Here is an 18,610-nt window from a genome sequence, read left to right as displayed (position 1 = left end):
CCACAAAAGCATGGCTTCAACAGAAGAAGATTAATGTTTTGGAATGGCCCAGCCAGAGCCCAGACCTGAATCCAATTGAACATCTGTGGGGTGATCTGAAGAGGGCTGTGCACAGGCGATGTCCTCGCAATCTGACAGATTTGGAGCGCTTTTGCAAAGAAGAGTAGGCAAATATTGCCACGTCAAGATGTGCCATGCTAATAGACTCCTACCCAAAAAGACTGACTGCTGTAATAAAATCAAAAGGTGCTTCAACAAAGTATTAGTCTAAGGGTGTGCATACTTATGCAACCAGGTTATTTGAGGGTTTTATTTTTCATTTTTCCCCCTCAAAGATTTCAATTTGTTTTTCTATTGAATTGTTCACATTATAGGTCACATTAAAGGTGGAAAAAGTTCTGACATGATTTATCTTTGTCTCATTATTTTACATCATAACAACCTGGCATTTTAACAGAGGTGTGTAGACTTTTCTATCCACTGTAGGTAGGGATGACGTGGAACTAAAAGAATGGATCACCATTTTGGGGCAACATATGGATATCAAACTCAGGTCTGTGTGTACAAAGCTGGATTCTGGATGTTGATAGCCCAGCTTAACATAACAAGGCTAAGAGTCTACGCTTTGTGAGACTGTACTTACACATTTACAATGACAATGCTGAAGTGTAGATGCTAAGCAGGTATAATGGTTACCATGTTCACCATCTTAACGTGCTAATATTTGCTAATTAGTGCTAAACACACAGAGTACAGCTGAGGCTGATGTATCTGTCACTTCAAAGTTGTTTTTAGGCTTATTTTTCACAGAGCCAGTATAGCCGTTTCCAGTCTTCATGCTAAGCTAGGCAAACTTCATGCTGCCCTCTGCTTTGTACTTAACTCACAGACATCAGATTATAATCAATCTTCTTATTGGAAAGAAAGCAAAGAAGCATATTTCCCAAAATGTTGGGAAAAATGTTAAGTATCTTTGGAAACTTCATCTCTTACCACCGGGCTCTGTGACTGAAACTTGCGGAGGAAATCCTTCCAGTTAACAGTGCAGTTCTCACAGTCCAACTCAAGTTTGGTCAGCATGTATTTGTACTGTTTGTCTGATAGGTGGGCACAAAAGTTCTCCAGCACCTGACGAAATTCCAGAGCTTTGACCATCCCTTTGCCGCTCAGGTCAAAGGCCAAGAATGCCTGAAGAACAGAAAGAGCCGCAGAGAGCTGATGAGCTGAAAGGGAAACTCATGACAGAGAAAAACGAAGCATGTGGGTGAAGGCTTCACCTTATACAGATGGGGTGCTGAAACAGTTACTAGTTCTTGCATCTTGGCCACAGCCACACTTGGACTGAGGCCCGACAAAGACTCTATCTGACACACAGCATCAGGGGAAACAGGAGGAGGCTCACACTTCTCTGCTTTATGGTCAAATGCAGACAGGAAATCCATGTAAGATAGCCTCTTGCCATTATCACCCATGGAAACGTTGAGCCTACAGAAAAATGAGGGACAAAGTGCCACACGGACAATTGGTTTCACACTGAATGATGTAACGTTAAACTAAGAAGTGCACAGTGTTAAAGGTTCAGTGTGTAATATTTCTGAGGATCTATTGACAGAAATCCAATATAAGATCCATAACTATGTTTTCAGTGTTGTGTAAAGACCTTACATAATGAACCGTTATGTTTTTATTACCTTACAATGAGACATTTCTATCTACATAACCACGGTTCCCCCCCCTTCCATGGATGTCGCCACGCTGCAGCACCATGTTTCTACAGTAGCCCAAAATGGACAAGCGCATTTCATCACTACGTTCTTCTTCTTCTCGTAGAATTCTGGCAGTGTAGACGCTCATCACTACATTGAACACGTATGTTCGAAGAAAAGGAAGAAGAAGTAATAACATACAGCATATTATGGTGTTTAGTCAGTAAAGCACAAGACACTCACCTAGAAGGTTGCGCGTTTGATCGCACTTTGGGCAGAGGACATTTAGGGGAATTACGTTTTCTGAAGCTCTTTCAGAGGTGTGTCAAGCAAGCTACAGACTCTTTTTAAAAGTCACTCAGAATTTTTCAAAGTAAAAGCTCTCAATTCATCTTGAAACAATGCATTGGTGCAGAAAACTTTCTAGCACTTTTATTTTGCAGGCAAAACCACTAGAGGAAGAGGAAGGGATTATGTGAGTTGCTGTCATGACTGAGATCTATTCAGCACCGCTATCAAAGTATTTATTTATTTTTATGTTTTGCCACTATCAAAGCACCATAATCTGGCCACAACCCAGATATTATTGCTGGCGGGCAGTTTTGACGAGGGTCCATAATCACAGAGAGAATTAATGTGATTCCCATGTTGTAAAATGAAACAGTGACAGTGTTTCACACTCTTGGCTTACATTTTCCATGTTATCTGTCAGTGGCCAAGTCACAATAACATGCGGTTTTACTGAATAATAAAGTAAATATAATTTCTTACTATATCTACCTAAGAAAACGTCATTTCTTGACTGGCTACTGCTGTTTTAGGCGTCGACACCTTTTGTCCTGTGTCAGCCACTGTAGCTGTCCTGAGCTCCTTGAAAGGGGAGGGAGGGGGGAGCGGTAGACTAGACTGTTGGTTGCAATTCGCAACCTCACCGCTGGATGCCACTAAATACACACTGAACCTTTAAGTCACACTACTGGCCAGGCTGTCAAGAAATTTAGTACAGACAAGCAGACTTTGGTGACTCCCTGACCTTTCCTCCAGCGCCACCATTAGGTTGACATGTTTTGGTTTTGAGTGATATCATAGCTCTTGGATGGATTGACATGTAGTTTGATAGAGATATTCAAGGACCCCACAGAATATACTTTAATAACTCGAGATCCCCTCAATTTTTGAGTCAAATTATGTCCGAATACCTGAAAAACTAATAACTTTCCCATCAGCCTTTGCTGTATTTTATGTTTAATGTTAATTGGCAAAAGTTAGCAAGTTAGCACATAAAATGGTGAATAATGAAAAAGACTGCCAGTTAAACATTAGCATTTTAACGTTAAAATAATGAGCATGTTTGCATAAAATTATCATTTAGTTCAAAACATCACTGTTTAGCCTCACAGAAACAAAGTGTGGCAACAAACTTGTGGCATTGTTCTTTTTACTTGAGCAGTTTAAGAAAAGTTATAATAGGTCGCTAACTGAGCTTAACCCATATCTAAAGGTGTAAAATGACTCTCCGCAGGACATGTGATTAGATAAGCACTGGCCTACACGCAAGCTGATTTCCCAGTAACACTTGGAAAGCACTAGTGTAATAAACCATGTAACATTTCCACCAGTACTTTCAGCACTGTAGCAGGGTAAAACGACCAAACACTGCCACAAGACATCAAATGTAAACATGATAATCTATAGCCATGCCAGATTTTCCTTTGTTGTCTGTCACACAACTGAACTGTCATTGACACACTCACTCAAAACAGCACATGTATCATTTAAAATTATTTATCACCATTGATGAAACCTACAAAGAATATTATAGCGTTTTCAAGCAATACTTTGAGGTGCACACAATTCTCAGCGGGCAGGCAGAATTCAGCATAAAACTTGTCCCTACTGCCAGTGATGCACTGGTGATGCATTAAGCAACGTTTTATTAATGTTCGTTTTGAATAAATACTGAATACTTCTTTTATAAATGTGCAGAAAAACATTAGTCAGAAGACGGGATTTTCTTACAATAAAAACATACTCCTTGCTGCTGTAATGAATAAACTATTGTAAATATTAATTATTGTTCCAGTAAAGTGGATTTTGGGGGAAGGGTTAATGAAATTAATATAGTAATGTAAGGAGTAACGTAACTAGTTACTTTTAATAACCAGTAATACGTAAAGTAATATTATTACTTTTTTTAAGGAGAAATAAGTGCAAAGTAAATTATTATAATTTCTAAGTAACTTGCCAAACACTGTCTGTCAGTATCGTTAAATCAAGGATCAGTTGTTTGCATGCTTACTTAAAACTGCACAAGCTGTCACATGTTACTGAGGGACAGCTGAAGAAAAAACATTAAAGAATGTTAAAAAGTCTGAAGCACCTCATACTCATAAACTATGTTCTTCATTTAAATAGCCATGTTTCAAATAATTCAAAAATACACAGGCCCCGATGTATTTCATTCATTGTGGTCTTTAGTAAGATTGTCTTTAATATCAGTGCTGATATATGTCTCTACAGAGAATTTAAAAGATGGAGCTGACCTGCGCAAGTGATTTACAAGCTGCTCTCTCTGGACGGAGCAGCTGTAGGTCTGTAACAGGCCCAGCAGCTCCTCCACTGTCACTGTACCATCGCTCCTCGTCTCCAGGTGAGCCAGGCAGTCGCTCAACCCTTCATAGTTCTCCTGCAGAGTCTGTCTGTGGACAAGAGCTCATGATATGAACATGATACATGTGCTGGTTTGCTGTAATATCCATTATCAGTGAAGTATTTCTGTTTAGAGGGACATATATTGTTGGCATAAACTTTTATTCACATCATCAGAAAACAAATAGATGCATTCAGAAAAGTCCTCTCCTGAAGTACGCATTAACCAGCTGAACAAAAAGAAATCAACTGAACAAAATTATAAACGCAACACTTTTGGCCTTTTATTGTGGCCAGCCTGACACACCTGTACCCATGCTGTCTGTCAGCATCTTGATATGCCACACCTCTGAGGTGGATGGATTATCTCGGCAAAGGAGAAGTGCTCACTAACACAGATTTAGACAGATTTGTGAGCAATATTTGAGAGAAATAGGCCTTTTGTGTACACAGAGAAAGTCTTAGATCTTTGAGTTCAGCTCATGATGAATGGGGGCAAAAACAAAAGTGCTGTATTTATAATTTTGTTCAGTATAAAACATTACATTTTGAGCGGGGAAACGAGCGGCCCCTCCCAACAACTGCCATATTGTACAGCTTCCACAGATTTGTGGAAATTACTAAGCCCTGTTGCATGGCACATTTTAATAATGGCTCAATAATAATCACAGCATGTGCAAATTGTTTCTACACAGAGCTTAAATGTTTGTTTATCCAAACCCCCTGGGGTATGAAGCTAATTTAGGAGAGTAAAATAACAGCATATGCAGTATTGAAATGTATTGACACTCTGGGATCCAGAGCAAAGCTTGTTCAGAAAACAAACATCTCTAAATATCAATCTATAAATATATTCTTTTACAATTAGGACATATGTCCTGCCTGAGTCATTGAGGAAACCATACAAACTGTGTTATTGTGTATTATGTGTGTATTGTGCCTATTATTGAACCTCATTTAGTCTGAAAGTGTATTAAGGCAATTAAAGTTTAAAAGTTTAAAATCACTGAAATGCTATTTTTGTGTTTATTTGCTTTAATGATGGCATGCAATTTATAATATGTGAAAATGTGTGTTTCAAGTCCATTAAATAAATCATAAAAATAATAATACATTTTTTCATATCAAGCTTAATCAAAATGTTTGTTTATATTGTTTACTTTATTCTTTTTGTTGTTAGGCTATTTGTGAAAATCTGCTTCCTAAATGACTATAGCGGGTTCAATAATCTAAAACGAATCAGAGACCTCGTAATGTATGGTGCTGGGCAATGTTGCCGTCAGTGGTAATGAGTTGAATGGTAATGACTTACCACCAGCAACATTGCCCAGCAACATTGCTCAAAAAGTTGCCCCGTGTATCATCACCTGAAGTGCTCCTGGCTGTTGTAATGTCATTACGGTCGCTAAAATCACCAGAGGACAAGTCTGAATCACCGTTGTTGGCATTGTCACTCCACAGACAACTATGACCTGGATGACAGAGAAGCTATCACACACAGTACCTTTCTTCACTTACTCTATACATTCCAGCGAGGCAGCATCAGAGGAAACATGTCTGTCAGGTTGGGCAACAGTTCGCTTTAGCTTCTGGCTCAGAGACCTGAGTTCCCCTTCATGATAAATCCCCAGTTTTTCCAGGAAGTCACAAACCGCTACACTGCCCCGCTGCTCTGGGTCATACCTGTCAAAATGAAGTTAAAAACTGTGGCTGGCGCAGACAAGAGCACTGCACTGCATGATGTGGTGATTGGTATGCCTCAGCTGGGTATCTCTTACCTCAACCAAAGCTGGTCAAACTCGTCAGACCTCATGGGAAGAGCATAGGTGAAGAGAAATTCCCTCAAGCTATTTTTGTGGATCCAACCCTGACTATCTGTGTCAAACTGGCACAGCACCTGACGGGAAAGAGGAACAGGTACAGATCTCTGCATCATGCAAAGAATCCTTCTATGTGTGCCTTTGTATGTGTTGCTGACCTTAGACATGTCTGCCCACTTGTAGCGTGCTTCACAGGCCAGGAGTTCATGGAGCTGCTCTTGTCTGTCAGGAAAGACAGAAAACAAACATAGAAGCACACTAAAGAGCCAACTTCCCTCAAAGTTGCCAAACATCAGTAATAACGAACATATCAGACTCACAAACTCGCTCTTTGTGTCCCTTGTTTGCGTTTGCCATGATTTTCAACAACATCAACAAATTCTGCGTAGTTGAGGTTGCCACCGGGATGCAGGCCAATCAGATCCAGCAGCCGCTGGTACTCTCCATCCCTGCAGAAAAATCTCAGGCTGTTGTACAGCCTTTTGAAATCATGGCAGTTGACCACGCCTTTATGTTTCCTGTCCATCAGGCAGAAGGCTGTCAGGTTGTCCTAATGGGAAGAGATTGGGTTCTCAGAACAGAGACATTCATTGATGGAATAGATGTGTGTACTGTGTGATGATTGTTTACAAAGCACATGCTAATAGATCCTAAAACATATTTTCTTGCTTAGAGATTTCACATTCCAAGACATTATTATCGCTAAAGGTGCCCTGTGGAGTTTTCCTGTAAATAAACTCAAGTTATGCCAGTGTTTCTAACTTTAGCTCTAAAAAATGTAATGAATGCATTTCCTTCCTTATAAAACATTTGCAAAGCCAAGTTTTCAAGTGTTTTAGAATCCAGCATTTTTGACATTTATGTGTACTTGCTTGCAGGATTCTTCTTCTCTGTCTTTGTTGGCATGGCACGTTGCTGCATATTTCTGTGTGTTACTGCTACCTGTAGTTCAGTGGAACAGTGTGAAACTTTTGGCAGGGCTCTGCATTGCGTCACCCACGTGCACACATGCATGCATGTACAGTATGTCCTCATCCTCATGTGTGTGAATGGGATGAACAAAACGGGGACCTACTCATACAAAAACAGATCCATAGTGCTAGTAGAGGTCAAAAACTCCATAGGAACCTTTAAGAGTTTTAGTCCTGGTTGATTTGATGACACCTATTGTTACTGTTGGAAACGGCCAGTGCTAGACAGGGACAGAGACTCAGACACAGAGTAGTAATAGAGTAACAGTATCTCCAAGTCTGTTCTTGAGTTTCTCATCATTATCAATTCAGTTATTCTGGAACTACTTATTAACAATTCATTAATTGGAAGGTCGTTCCTGATTCATTTCTCACTCTTTCCTTAGTGACTACTCAAACTTTTGTGTAACAAAACTGTTGTCTGACAGAGTAATTCTGTATCGTTTCCTGTAAAGTATGAAGTGGAGACCTTTGCTGTGTGTTGTTCCCCTTCTCTCTCTCCTTATTTGCTTTTTACCTCCCATATATAGAAAAAAATGAAAATCTTGAAAAAGCAGTGAATTCACATCATTCTTTTTAAGACATCCTTATTTTTTTTATTAAACAATAAGGATGTTAATTAAGCAGCTGATTTCTGATTTTGTAGCTGGTCTGAAAGATTTCCTGCAAACATTTTCCTTACCCCATGAATGATCTTGATCCTGGTCTTCATAGCAGCCAGGCACTGCTCAGCACAAGATAGCAGGGGGTCAACCTCAGCTTTCTCACCATGACCCTCAGAGCCCTGCTCTCTGTCTCTGACTGTGGCCTCTACAGAAACAATGGGGACAGGAGATGTTACATATTCGGCCTTTTAATCAAGGACACAATTAACTGATGTAATTAAATGGATAAAATCATACATTGTTGACAGAAAACGATGTGTTTGAGTAAAACCTCACAAATGGTTGATAATTATGTTGGTGAATACCTTCTCCACATCAGTGGCTTCTGGACAAACAAACATCCTGTCATAATCTGGGTGGCGGTTATGTCACTGTTTTACAGTTTGTCTGTGCTTATTCTATGTTTTCTTTCAATATCATTTATATGCCATCAACCTGCCAGGGACCGCAGATGATAATTAAGCAAGTGCCCAGGTTAATCAATGCACATTGTTGTCCCTTAATAAACATGAACAGGTTCCCCTAAATTCCCATCTCTTTGTGAGAGAATTATACCCAACAAATTGGAATTTGTGTTCCATTTTGTGATTTATTTGTGTTTTTCCATACTCCACAGAATGCCCTTCATGTCTGGAAAGCACACTGGCCATTTAACTGCCTGACCTAATTTACATTCAATTAGAAGCACACTTGTATTCTAAATCTAGGAAACTCCTTTTGTATGCCTTGCAAACATGACTAACTTTACGTCCTGGTTTTGTTTAATGATTCTTCTCTATTTTGTTATTCTTTCTACTGTGTTTCTTTTTTTTTAGAGGATACAAATTAGTGCGATGCCCTGCTGCTCTGTTTTCTGCTTCCAAAGCACATAATTAGCCCAAACAAGCAAAAATGAGTGCGATTCGGTGTCTGTGTGCTTTTTCACTCTGCTAATGAGAGACGAAGAGGCTCACTCTTACTCTATTTATAATCCAGGATGATTTCTCCAATGGCTCATGTGCTAAGAAAGACATCATTTTACAGGAAGCGGGGGGCTTATGTTTGATCACCATAGGTGGGGTAGGAGTTTGGATGCAAGGCAAGAAGGAGTGGAGGGGGACGGGAGCCTGGTGGGGAGTAGGAAGGGATTTTTAAAATCTCTCTTTAAGCATTGAAAACACTGCCATGCAGAACTGATGGGATTGATGGGACACCTCTGGTCAAGATGTTCTAACTCACCCTCATACTTTGCCAGGAACAGTGAGCACTCAATCCGTCCATCCCTGCAGCCCAGCAGTTCAGTGAACTTGTTGAAATTTGTATCGTCTAAGATGACCCAGCTGTCCTCTAGTATCTGGGAGCAAACGGAGAGAAAGCGCAACTGGTTTGGCATTCTCAGGCCAGGTTGCATTGACTTCTCAGAGTCAGAACCACATTCACAAGCACATTTGACCTGTATCCTTCACTGACCAACTGTGAAAGATTTAAAATGTTAAATAAAAGCAAATTAAAGAAACAAAGTCAAATATATATACATATAATATGTATCTGATTTTATGTATGTATTTACTGTGTGTGACTGACCACCGTCACTACGGTTGAGTATGCGCTGTGACTGTCATACCAACAGGCCTGGCAGTTTGGTGTTGCATTCAAGTTGCATGTTTGGTACCCTGTAGATCAGAGTTTAAATCCAGGTTGGGTGACTGCTCTAGGCCTTCTGTCACACTGTGTCATTTGTTCAAAACGATAATAAATGATCATGTTTTTTAAATAACTCAAATAATGTTTCGTTTTACTATGACATGACTTTACCATGCCACAATTCCACTATATTCCTGATGGATTTGTTTCTATTTAGCAATTAAAATCAACATACAGGACCTCAATGTGTACACACAGTAAACCATACTGTAGACTTTAGCTCTTAAAGAATAACTCTGGTTTATTATAACCTCTGGGTTCGTCTCATAGTTTTGGCCATAGCTCCTATCTACTCAGCATGTTAACTGCTGATAACTGACATTTAAAAAAAAAATTTATGGCAAAGAATTCTTTCAGCCCGTCTGTTTTATTGATAAAAAAAGCCTCTGAACCAAGCCCAGGAAGCAGCTCTGTGACTGCTCATGTACTTGAGCACTGCATTTTTTTTACCACACACCAAATAATGAATATAAAAATATTATTTAGATCCGATATGTACAGCCGAATATGTCTGAGATCAGATATCTTATTGTCTCCATCAAAACAAACACATGGTTGGCGTGGCCAAGATTGTTGGAGACGTTCCTCCAGACAGTTGTTCTAAAGACTGCAGCTCGGGGCACATTACAAATCTGCAAAGTCCACTCAGCTCCTTTACTTAAATAAAAGTACCAATACAGCAATGTAAATATATTTCTTTACAAGTAATAGTACAGTAGTACAGTACAGTATTTTCAGCAAAATATATTCATACAGAGTAATTAAAAAAATGTTTTTGTCACAATGTTCTCAAATCTTAATTAGTTTGTACATTAGTACAATATTATCATAACTTTGCCATAGCTATAATAATGAAAATAACAACAAAGTGGTAATAAATCGGAATTATCCTCTCAAAAAAGCTAAAAAAAAATGATCCTGTGTAGCAGCACAGTCAACATTAGTTAGAATCTCGAATGGGTGAAACATAATAGGACCGAAGTGAATATTGTGAGGCTCAGGTAGAGTGATGTGATGATTCATAGAACCAAACTGATGCCCGTTGCTGAACATTTAACAGATTCAGACAGCTTGTATCGAGCACCATGTGTATCTTTTATTTACATGCCCAATTTACATTGGGTATTTGTGCTTGTTTTCTACTAAGAGTTCTCACCCTCAGTACGCTGTACTTCTCTTTCTTTACCTATCTGCTTGTGCAAAGATTCACACATCACATATCCCCCTGCCCTTTGCTCAAAAAACAGTCAGATTTTCTGTGTTTGACATATTTATAACAACTCTGAACTCATGACCCACTATCATTCTGACATGAAAGGTAGGTACATTCCTTAGATTGAGATAGATTGAAGGAATATTACCAAACAAGAAATTCTAAAATCTGCACTTTGATTCACAGTGTGGATGCATTGGTGCATAACGGCTTACCATAAAGCTTGTAATTTCCCACACTGATTTGAGCTGATTTGAATGCCACTATCAGCAGTGCTGTGTGAGATTATTATGTTGAATATGACTGCTGAGAAAGAAAGGCACTTTTATATTTGTTGCGAGATGTTTATTTCTTTCAGTGATCGGTCCTTGTTGAGGTCATGGCCACACAGCATAAACTGCAATTTACTCTAGACAGCTGATTTTAGATTGAAAATACGGTCATCCATATTTTAAGGGGTTGCTCCCTTGTACCATTTTCTCCTACAGATGTGACATACTGTAATAGTATTATCAACGGAAAAACAGAGCCACTTTTATAGATTGTTTTATATTTTTCATTACCTGAAGAATTTATTACACTCTACAACCACAGTATGGATCATTGCTGACTATGTTACGTCTATCAAGGTGCCCAGAGAGCTGCAGAGACCTTGGGAAGCATGCCAGATGTGACAGTGCTGGGGGGACTGATGTGGAAAGGCCTTCTCCCTTTCTTTTTCTACTCCCTGCGAGGAAGAGGAGCACCAGATGTCTTCATGATCTACTGTGGCAGCAACGACATGGAAGAGGTCAGCAGCGTCAAGCTGGTCAACATGATGAAGGAGGACCTGCACAAGTTTCCTCCTGCACCCTGGTCTGTGACTCAAAGGTGCCAGTGGAAGGATGGTGCCAAGGCCAGAAAACTTGTCAACAGCGTCATGTCTACATTTGTTCATAGAATAAATGGTGCCCTGATTCAGAACACTCACATTAAACATGACAGTCCTGCACTGTTTTTGAAAGATGGAGTTCATTTCACACGTAGGGGAAATTATATGTTTTTAAGTACAGCAGCTAACTAAAGACCACCTCCAAACGCAGTGAACTGCTTAGAGATGGCACTGTCACTGTTTTTGAATTTGCCTAAACATAGCTCTGACATATTTGCCAAAAAATAACATCTGTAGTCATAACACCATTGCCACCTCTGCTTCTCCTCATCCTTACGTTCCCTCCCTTTATCCGCTTTCCCTTTACCACCCCACGGACTCTGCAGCTCTCTCGGCCCATGCCAGGCAAAGCTGTTACCACTTGCACAGGCCCAATCTGTTTTTTATTTGAAAAAATGTGTTTACTTTCACATTTAGTTTTAACTATTGCCCATTTTTGTTTTATGTCCATTAAAAAAAAAATGGTTTATTCACTTTGCAATAAAGTCTATTTATATTTGCTCTCCTTTTGTCTTTATTACAGACGTAAAATGTTAGATTTCATATTCTGATGGTCATTTCACTAGCAAGGACCACACAATCAACAGGTATGATTAAATGATTTATTGATGATCGAAACAGAAGATGTACGAGGCTTGCAGTTGCCAAAGACACATTCGAAAGCATTGTGGGGAAGCTACGATAGGGAAATCTGCTGTAGCACCCGGGCACAACGGACCCCCTTATAACCCTGTGGAGAGGAAGAAGATCAGGAGGCAGGACAGAGAAAGGGTTGGGGGGGGAGGGATGCAGGATACGAGAGCGAAGGGGAGGAGTTAGGACGTGTGGGTATTTATGGGAATGCTGGCGATGACGTGGTTGATGGGTGGTCCCGCTCCTGAAACTCTGCTAATTAGCACCACTTCACTAGCAAGGACCACACAATCAACAGGTATGATTAAATGATTTATAGATAAACAGAAGATGTACAAGGCTTGCGGTTGCCGAAGAGACATTCGAAAGCGTTGTGGGGAAGCTACGGTAGGGAAATCCGCCGTAGCACCCTGGCACCACAGACACCCAAAAGGTCTTAGATCAGCGGCTGATCTAAGAGCTTTGGGATCTGAATGATTGTGATCATAGTATGTTTGGGAGGACCAGCGGCGCATGATATGTATCAGGTGCTCGGGAATGACGTGGGAGGCTGTAAGGGTAGCTCTGATACTGAAGGAGTGACCGGGGTAATGGATGGGAGAAAAGCATGATGAGAAAGAGTGCTTGGCGGAAATGGCGGTGGCACCAGGAATCGAAAGGCCACTGAAACCGACTCAGAGACGATCTGACGTGTTGTACTCTGGGAGAGTTGCGATTGGTTCACGAGGGTCTGGCGAGTGTTCGGGGTCATGGACTCCGAAAAAAAGAAGGGTGTACGCTGACCCAATTGATATGGTTGCTTGAGTAGAACGCAGTATTTGGTGAATGAGTCTGAATTGCGAGTATGACGCCGAAGGTCAAGGCGAAGGGGAGATAAAGGGAAAAGAACCCAAGCGGGTGTGAACGTAGCTTCTTAGGTTCGGGACGACTGAGTGATGCGATTACGTTGTAGTAAATGAAATTCGTCCCCTTCCCATCCCAGACACAGTGGAGCATTGCACAGGATTTTTGGAACTTCCCTATGTGTGTCATGTCACCATCAAACCCCCCCGAAATGCCGGTAGTGACTACTTTAATTTTAAAGGGAGTCACTCACTCGTTTTGATGGCTGCATGTGATGCACATTACCGGATCACGATGGTGGACGTCTGGGCCTATGGATGTGAAAGCGACGGAGATGTCTTCAAAGAAAGCATCTATGGATCGTTGGATTCTATAAGTATAGGCGTACCCCTCTAAGAGCTGTCGCTATTGGTTTCATCCCCGCGCGCATATGCAGTCCTGAAGATTCCTTTCGCGCCCATGTGCCGTGCACGGGCCTCTCTTAGGTCAGCAAATTGGGTATATAATAATAATACCGGCAAGACCAGAGATCTGCTCCCAAAAGGTCAGCTTTTTTTTTTTTTCTTCAGCCGACGCTGGTGGCACCAGTCGGGCCGCAGCTTAGAGGGTTACGCCTATATTCATAGAATCTGGGGTTACAATACGTAACCAACTTTCTATTTCATATAGGCATTGCCCTCTAACAGCTGTCGCTATTGGGATAAGGGGGAAGTCAGATGTAGTCAGTGCCCACTGGACCACCAGCATTCATAAGCATTAACACACCAGCGAACATCACCCTAATCACACAATGCATGATAAGAGACCAAAATACAGGTCATTGTTTTCGTCTGGTCTCAAACCAGGAACCTTGAGCATGGAAGGTGAGCGTCTAATCCATTACACTACAGAAACTGCAATACACCGCAATTGCCATCCGCATTAGACCAGATAACAGGATGGCTGACTACATCACTCACATGCCTTACACCTTATTAGCAGGCACAGGTGCAGCCATTTATTCTAATAGTGTCCGCAGGTCCTTCGTCTTCCTGATCACAGTACCTAGCCAAATCTAGCATTCACTTCATGTTAACATTACATTGTCCATATGGCATTAACATTAATATTGCATGACATCAGCTAACTAACGAGGTGGACCTTTATTTTCCAACCACACACAGACAACTTTGGTGCATACCTGTTTAATATCTGTGGCTAGCATACACTCTCATTAAGTTAGCATTGTTAGCACAGCTTGACGTTGCTCGAAGCTGGCTAGTTAGCTAGTTAATGAGCTAAGCTTAATAACCATGTATGGTGAGCGTAGACAGATGCCTGCTAATTACTGCTAACATACAGTACATAAAATAACATTCCATGAATTTCACTCACTGAAAATCCTGGAGCTCAGCCTTCTTGGATGGTCTGTCACTTAACCGCACACCGAGCCATATTATTCGTCTGACATTTGCATGAAAAAATTTCCAAAAGGCAAAAACCGATGTCAACCTTAGTGACTCGAATCAGCTGAGGTGATGGCTAGCAGACAGCAGATAGCAGTGACAGCACGGCACCCCTCACCTGTCACTCAAAGCAGCCACACCCTTATGCATGCATAACTTTAACAACATAACATTTTAACATATGGTCTATTGGGATTGACTAAGGAGAACAAGTAGCCATATAAAAAACTGCTATTTTTGGCACTTCCGGTTTAGCTTTACTTTTCAGCCACTTGGCTTGTACCGGCAGTTCACTTGCTATGAGTCAGACTGCATAGCAGGTGTAAATACAGTAGAATGGCATTTAGCTTTTAAAATAAATTTTAGTATGAATTATAATCGCAAACACTAAATATGTATATCTCTGCTGTACAAATGGTCATGTAGCTTTTGTTTGTTTCCCACACACCTTCCATACATCTGTCTCTGACAGTGTCCCATCAGAGCTGTGCGTGACGGCCTGGATGCAGTCAGTCAGGCTGCTGTGGCGTTGCTCTAACCTCGATCTCATCCTCTGGAAAACATTGTCCAGGATGGTGCAGGTCTCTGGAGCAACCTGCAGGCCTAAGGGAGACTGCTGTCCACTGACTGACTGAAGGGTCGTCTGAGGTGATGTGCTTGGCCTGTAGGGCAGATTGTTTAGAGCAGAAGTGCGCTATAAATTAAAGATGTTGTAGTCAGGGCTATAGTCAAGAGACTGCATGCACAAGTCCAAGTGACCAATAGAGAGAATAGAGAGCAGAGCAAATCATCCTGTACTTCCACCCTTCAAGAACCAAAAATTCATAGATATAGATAGGATATTGTCACAGTTCAACGTAGTGGGGGAAGCCCCGTAGCGTCGGTTTTTGACAGTAAAGGTAGGTTTATGATATTTAACAGAAAAGACTGAGTAAGGGGGTGGTTGGGGTGGATGGAGGGCCAGAACCCCAACTTTGAACCAGGGTTCTCGTCCTGTGTAAAACATAAAGTCAACATTAAATATATTTAATTGGGCAAGTTACATAAATTGACATAAGTGACGTTAGTTAACTTACATGTTAACTGACGTACGTAGTTATTTCAACCCAAACCATGAGCCTTTCCCAACCATAACCAAGTAGTTTTGTTAAACCGAACCAAATACTTTTTGTGCCTAAACCTAACCAAACTGCAACATTTCAAAACTTTTAGAACATGGTGTTTCAAAATGGCAATGTTTCAAAACACTCCTCTTTTCACCCTGTGTGTTGAAGGCTTCGTTTTAGCTGTGGAGGTGATCTTGTTTCTAAATGATCTTTGTTGGGAGTTGCACATGTGCAGTTCCTAGTTAAGGACTACAAGCCAATCAGAAGCAGAGAAGGGCGGGTCAGTGAGAAGATGGTAAACACGGCTTCGGTTCAGGTGTATATCTCCTTACTAGCTCAGCAACATAGACTGGAGCAAGCGTATGCACACCGTATAAAGAAGTAAATTCAACCCAAGTTGAACAGAAATCTGATATCAGAGAACAAATTAGTGCACTGCACTGCACATGTATGCATGGACATGACATGCCAATAACAGTAATATACTTGACTTCAGTTTTTATATCCTAAGTTATACTACACATAATGAGACATATACGTCAGACACAGTGTCGTCATGGACACTGTCGGCATGCACATTATATGATATGCAACAAAGCATCTAAATGTCTGTCTGAACCCCCTCCAGACATAAGTGGTCATTTGCAGAGAACGCAGAGAGGCTAAAGAACCGATTCTCTGCAAACGACGCCACTTCTGTCTGGAGGGGGTTCAGACAGATCACTAACTACAAACCCAAAGCCTCCCACTAGATCAACGACTCTCGCCCAGCAAATGAGCTGAACCAGTTTTACTGCCGCTTTGAGAGTCAATTGGACACCATCCCCCGTGACTCTTCCGCTCAGTTTCAACCCCAGTCCACCATCTCCTCCCCCCACTCCTCAGAGTTTGCCAGATCCACCCCCTACCCTCCTCTCTCCATCTCAGAGGGGGAAGTCAACAGACTGTTCAGGAGGCAGAAAACAGCAAAGCAGCTGGGCCGGACTCTGTCTCCCCTTCCACCCTGAAGCACTGTGCTGATCAGCTGTCTCCGGTGTTCACAGACATTTTTAACACCTCACTGGAGACATGGCATGTGCCAGTCTGCTTCAAAGTCTCCACCATCATCCCTGTCCCCAAGAAACCAAGTACCACTGGACTAAACGACTACAGACACGTCGCCCTGACCTCTGTAAAATCCATTACAGACCCACTCCTGGACCCCCTGCAGTTCGCCTATAGAGTCAACAGGGCTGTAGATGAAGCAGTAAACATGGCCCTTCACTACATCCTCCAGCACCTGGACTCCCCAGGAACCTATGCCAGGATCCTGTTTTTGGATTTCAGCTCTGCTTTCAACACCATCATCCCGGCCCTGCTGCAGGACAAGCTCTCTCAGCTGAACGTGCCTGACTCTACCTGCAGGTAGATCACTGACTTCCTGACGGACAGGAAGCAGCATGAAAACATCTCTCTGATTCCAGGACCATCAGCACCGGTTCCCCTCAAGGCTGCGTTCTTCCCCCCTTCTCTCAAGCTCCTGAAGTTTGCGGATGACACCACCCTCATTGGGCTCATCTCTGGTGGGGATTCAAAGAGCTGCTAACTCTGGTTATTGTTAACATTACCAAAGACGACCCAAACAAAGATGCGCTGAATGCAAATAGGTTAGTAACCTGTGGTGAGTAAACATGTTTAGCTCAGCATTGGCCATCTAACGTTAGCTTGCTTCTTGCTTCAGCTACGACCTACAAGAGGTTTGCTCCAACTGTCGTTCATTAAGAAAAGATGAATGAGCGTTTGTTTACTTGCCAAACTTGTGGTGGTCAATTAACGTAATCATTTACGTCCCACTGGCTGCCATCACGTTAATAATTACCGTTGGCTAGAAAGAGTTTACAGGTTTATTGTTGATCATGTAACTTTACAGTTTTATTTCGTTATAACGTTACACTGGTTTGAGATTTGGGGATGTGTTGACTTACAGTAGTTTAAGCCATCATTGACTGCATTGCACATTACATGGTTGTGCTCTGTAAGTTAAAAACAGGTTACAGGTTTATTGTTGACCATGTAATTTTACAGTTTTATTTAGTTAACGTTACACTGGGTTTAAGAGTCTGGGGTGTGTGTTAACTTGCAGTAATTAATAAGCCAGGGTTACAGTTACAGAATTCCTTATAGGTATGCAGTTTTATAAGCAACCTGGATTGAACGCAGCAGGTGATACAGCATTCGTTATAATCACGAGAGACTTGAGACTTGACTTGGACTCTTGCTCAGAGACTTGAGACTTGACTTGGACTCTAGCTCAAAGACTTGTGAGCATCTCTGCTTGTCCCACCAAAATACAATGGTTCCAATGCCCAATTTAGTCACATCTACGCTGCTTGGGGGGAATTCACTTAGGCCAAATTGAGTTGTTCTGTAGGCCTTGGCTTAAATGCTACCCAGCTGCTCATGTAAATGTGATAAAGTAATACCATGTCCAATTCCCTGCCATAAAACACTTGCCACCAAGGAAGAGAGCAGACATTAAAGTTCTGGTTTAGTTTTAGTTTTTCTCATTCTCTCTCAATCACACACACACACACACACATACACAGTTGTCATACACAGGTACTTAAATGATTGTAAACACTAACTCCAAAAGCCTTTAAATTATAAATATTTCTTGAATCTACAAATAAGCCTAGTTTCAGGTTGCTTAATGTTTTATTGAAATATTCTGAATTACTTGTAATTCAGATATTGAAATCACTTTAAATACTAGTTCTGCATTTCACATTATATTGAAATATTAAAGAGAAACAGTTAGTATATCACCTGATGTGTCTTCATCATGTTTTTGTGATATTATAGCTGTCAATATGTAGTTTGCTGTTGACAAAACGATCAAGATTTGATTTTATTTGGCTCAATATGAAATGATAACGACATGACACAGATGTAGTATATTTTACAAA

General features: G+C 41.1%; 1 protein-coding gene across 3 annotated transcripts in view; it reads right to left on the bottom strand.

The window, feature by feature from the left end:
- efcab6 (EF-hand calcium binding domain 6) overlaps positions 1–18,610 on the bottom strand; it is a 43,278-nt gene that overhangs the window by 10,179 nt on the left and 14,489 nt on the right. For all 3 annotated transcript variants that reach the window (XM_046071543.1, XM_046071542.1, XM_046071544.1), the window contains 10 exons: positions 15,008–15,221; positions 9,030–9,144; positions 7,829–7,956; positions 6,496–6,725; positions 6,334–6,397; positions 6,134–6,252; positions 5,874–6,038; positions 4,250–4,405; positions 1,278–1,485; positions 994–1,188 (listed from right to left, as the gene is read on the bottom strand). In XM_046071543.1, coding sequence (XP_045927499.1) covers positions 994–1,188; positions 1,278–1,485; positions 4,250–4,405; positions 5,874–6,038; positions 6,134–6,252; positions 6,334–6,397; positions 6,496–6,725; positions 7,829–7,956; positions 9,030–9,144; positions 15,008–15,221 — 1,594 coding nt within the window. The remainder of the gene's footprint in view (positions 1–993; positions 1,189–1,277; positions 1,486–4,249; positions 4,406–5,873; positions 6,039–6,133; positions 6,253–6,333; positions 6,398–6,495; positions 6,726–7,828; positions 7,957–9,029; positions 9,145–15,007; positions 15,222–18,610) is intronic.

Source organism: Micropterus dolomieu, linkage group LG16 (assembly GCF_021292245.1).
Source record: "Micropterus dolomieu isolate WLL.071019.BEF.003 ecotype Adirondacks linkage group LG16, ASM2129224v1, whole genome shotgun sequence".
Taxonomy (NCBI): Eukaryota; Metazoa; Chordata; class Actinopteri; order Centrarchiformes; family Centrarchidae; genus Micropterus; species Micropterus dolomieu.
This window is presented reverse-complemented; position numbering and strand designations above follow the sequence as displayed.